The sequence below is a fragment of the Vigna umbellata genome, chromosome 1, assembly GCF_029865625.1.
Source record: "Vigna umbellata cultivar VRB3 chromosome 1, Vumbellata_1.0, whole genome shotgun sequence".
Classification (NCBI taxonomy): domain Eukaryota; kingdom Viridiplantae; phylum Streptophyta; class Magnoliopsida; order Fabales; family Fabaceae; genus Vigna; species Vigna umbellata.
Window position 1 is genome coordinate 83,334,412 of NC_142165.1, and position 4,303 is coordinate 83,338,714.

Sequence of the window (4,303 nt, forward strand, 5' to 3'; positions counted from 1 at the left end):
GAAAGGAAATAAAAAGGAAAGAAGGAGATGGGTTCCTTACCAAGAACGCATCTGTTGGGTTTGGGTTGGGAGCTAGGTTTGGTCGTGTGAGACGACTTTGTTGTGTGGATAAGAACAACCTCTTTTCTCTCTCTCATACACACTCTGTCTTGTTTTATTTTTTATTTTTTATTTCTTTCTCTCTCAAACATCTTCTATTCTACCGCCTCCAAATTCTACAAGAACTCATTCCCTCTCACACCGCCTCAAAATCTCCCTCACCTTCAATTCTCTCTCTTCTGTTCTTCACAACAACACACTCTCTTCCACTTCCTCTAATTCACCACACCACACTTCTCTTCTTCAAGACACTACCTTCAAGCTGGCGTTCCAAAACCAAGCCACCACTGTCCGAGAAATCAAGCCCAAGAACCGCAGAATCATGGTAACTCAATCTCCCACTTTCGCTCAACTTCTTCTTTCCTGCATCCCCCTCCACTTTCTCACTGTTTTCTTCTTGTTCTGTCAAAATAATGCAATTAATCATTCTTCTGTTTTCTGGGTCTGATTCAAATTTTGATTCTTTTGAAAAGGGTTCTGGAGGCCCTGATGACGAGGACAACCGGTGGCCGCCGTGGCTGAAGCCTCTTCTCAAAGAGAGCTTCTTTGTTCAATGCAAGCTGCACGCTGATTCGCACAAGAGCGAGTGCAACATGTACTGTTTGGATTGTATGAACGGCGCACTCTGCTCCCTCTGCCTCGCTTACCACAAAGATCACCGTGCTATTCAGGTTCATGTTATCAATCAACTCTCTCTCTCTCTCTCTCTCTCTCTCTCAGCTTCTGACACACTTCTGATCCTCCACTCATTGTTGTTAAAATTATCACTTTTCCTTTTGTGGGCGTGTTAGATTCCTTCTTTTTCTGGAACTTAGTTAAAAAGTCCCATCTTTTCCCCTTCTCTGTGAGATATTTGAACTGTCATTAATTGGTTTCCAATTTCAATTCCCTATGTGCCAAATTATTAACTGTTTTGGGTGGTTAATTAATTTCCTTTTGTGTTTCTTTTCCTTAATTTCCTCCTTCCTGCTTTTAACAAGTGATGTGGTGAGATGGGTAAAAGTGACAACCTCAGGACTAAAAGATATTGTTCTTCAATGCAACAAATGGCCATTCCCTTCTAATGTGCTCTGTTTTTATTTTTTTGTGACAGATAAGAAGGTCCTCATACCATGATGTGATTAGGGTGAACGAGATTCAGAAGGTGTTGGACATTACAGGGGTTCAAACCTACATTATCAACAGCGCAAGGGTTGTTTTCTTGAATGAGAGGCCTCAGCCAAGGCCTGGTAAAGGAGTCACCAACACTTGTGAAGTCTGTGAGCGTAGCCTTCTTGATTCATACCGTTTCTGTTCTCTTGGTTGCAAGGTAAACTATCACTACACACAATGTCATCCATTGTCTCAGATTCTTCCAAGCCTTTTCAAATCCAAAATCCCTCAAAAAAATGGATTTCCTTTTTCAATTTTACCATCTCCTTTTTCAATGCCTTTTTCTTTGAATTAAAAACCATAACATTGAGATTCATATATTAACAATATTACACCAAGGTAACATTTTTTGTTTATGTCAGTTTGCTTTGTTTTCAAGCCAGCACTTGAATGGGGGTTTGACTTTTTCATCTACACCCATGAATGTTACTGTGGGTTTTCAATTAATTGCTCTGCCCAATATTTGAATTTTTGGTTTTCAACATTGGGCCTTGTTGATCTTTCAAGATTTGAATTGTCAGTCTCTGATTCTCGATTTGAATGGTAGTAGTTTTATGAATTAAATATTAATGAATGCAAGAATGGATTATAGATTGTGGGGACTTCAAGGAACTTCGAGAAGAAGAAAAAGTCAGCAACAGTGGCATCAGATTCAGAGGATTCATACAGCAGCAACAGCAGCCATGGAAAGAACAACAGCAACAAGGTGCAGAGTTTCACACCGTCCACGCCACCACCGACTTCGGTTAATTACAGAACAGCCAAGAGAAGAAAGGGAATACCACACCGTGCCCCAATGGGAGGACTAGTGATAGAATACTAGACAGATCGTAACTTTAGGTTATTGCAAAAATGTCCCTCATATTTACCTCAAAATGCAACTTTCTCCGTGCAGTTTCACACTGTTCCAACACTCGAGCTTTTTTCTGAAAAAGGCCGGTGCTGGAAATGTTCCCTTCGCTGTTCCTTACTTGTTAATAGCGTTTGTCCATATAGGAAAAATCCAATAGGAAGTGGAAAATGTTGAGAAAGTAGAAAATAAGACATCTGTTAAATAGTTTGAGAAAGAAAAGTGTAGCAAAATAAAGCGAGTTCCTTTCAACCAAAGTACAAGAACAAGATGGTGAGGAGCATTATAGGTTTGGTTCCTTAAGCAATTATACATAAGTTTTGGGGTTGGATGTAAATAGTGCCTTCAGTAAACCTGTGGAGTGGGGATGAAGACAGTGACATTGTACTCTTTCCAAATAGGTGGACTGTCTATATATGGAATGCTGCTGAATGCTGATATAATAGTAATAGATTTTATTAAATCTTGTGTCTACATTCATTGTAATTACCATTTCACACAAAATAACTTAATACCACTCTAAATCAACCAGTAATTGTTAATTATTCAAACTGTGCAACAAATAATTTAATCTTGAATTATTGAGTGATCATTATTTTAAACCGAAGATTCAAATAATCAATAATATTAACACCGATTTAGCATTTTAGAGTATTATTCGGGGTTTGGTATGCAATTATTTCATCTCTTGTTTTGTTTTTATTCCTTGAAGTGAATTCTGTGATTTTAATGGTGGCTAAAATCTTATGGGACCCACTTGAGCCGGTTTGTAAGGGGCTGGTCAATGTTTTGGTCGTAGTTGGGTCCACGTGTCGTATTCTGATTGGAGGAAAGGAAAGTGGAAGGCATTGGTTGTCGAAAACAGAGATTAGGTCAGCCGCCCTGGATTGGAAGAAAAAACAAGTAGTATAATTGTGTGGGCGGTTTGGTTTTGGCGGTGGGACCCAGATGAAGTTTTGATCGGACGGTTGAGATGGGTGGAGAGTGGAGGGGTGTGATGAAATTATGGATGAGATTGTGGTGTTTCTATAATAGGAAGGTTTGGAATGTTATAGTTAGTGGGCATAAGTGATATTAATGAAGCATAAGTGAGTTTGTGGTAAAATGCAAAGGAGGGTGAGAGTGATTGAGAACTTTCCTAGCTTAGCAATTTGTTGGTGATGGGTCTAATCAAGGATAGTGGGAATGGAATCAATCTAAATGTAATCTTTGTGTGCTTCTTGAGTTGGGTCTGCAAAACTTCACTGACATTAATCATGGATTTGTATTTAAGTTTACTAACAGGAAAAGTTAGTGTCACCCCCTTAGAGAGAAAGAACCTGAGCTCTTGTCAGAATCATGGGTTGATGTAATTCAAATGTTTCCTCGTCTAGAATTTCCAACATTTCTGGGAATTATTATGACTAGGTTAATTCATGAATGTTTCTTATATGGTAAGATTTCGTTTAACCAATCCTAAATTCATAGGTCTTTTGACCCATCATGTACTTTTGAAATTTAATGTCATATATAATCTTATAAAAGGTTTCCATTCACCTTTTTTAATTTTCTTCATATCAAAATTTCAATTCTACATTTAACTTTTCATTTTTTAATTAAACAATTTTAATCTATTGGACTGAGATTCTTATTTTAATTTTGAAGAGCAGAGGTTGATATGTAAAATTACTTTTTAATATTGTTATATAATGTAAAATTATGATGTAAGATATAATTATATATTTTTGTTTTTAATGGTACGATACAAGTATTCGTTATTCGTTTTTTTATTATTATATTTTAGTTTTGTCATTTCGTTGATATATTTTTTACTTTGTTTTCTCGATTTAACTTTTTAGTTTTATTTTATCAGTCTTAGTTGAACTTCACGATTTTTTTCTTTTCAGTCTTCTTAACTATTTTGCACTCTTAGCCTTTAGGATGAGAAATCAATAAACATTTAACATAGTTAAGTGGAGATTAGTACAATGCAAATCCTAAATCATGATTAAGGTGTAATGAAATCTTTCTCAATCACTTAAAGGATAAAAGCCTAATAAAAAAATGCTATATATATAGATAAACACCCAACGCAAAAAAGAGAGTTTTTTTCTCAAATATATTTGTCTATTCGAAAATAAATTATAGACACAATATTTTAACTTTATTGTTGAAGTATTTTGCAGATACTTTCATCATCTGAGACCAACAATCGTTTTGGGA

General features: G+C 36.3%; 1 protein-coding gene across 1 annotated transcript; it reads left to right on the forward strand.

Annotated features, from left to right (window-relative positions):
- Positions 1-287: 287 nt before the first annotated feature.
- Positions 288-2,564, forward strand: LOC124837966 (protein RGF1 INDUCIBLE TRANSCRIPTION FACTOR 1-like). Its single transcript, XM_047313460.2, has 4 exons — positions 288-424; positions 573-770; positions 1,193-1,408; positions 1,844-2,564. Exons 1-4 carry the CDS (start codon positions 422-424, stop codon positions 2,072-2,074), a joined length of 648 nt encoding a protein of 215 aa, XP_047169416.1. The 5' UTR covers positions 288-421; the 3' UTR covers positions 2,075-2,564.
- Positions 2,565-4,303: the final 1,739 nt, after the last annotated feature.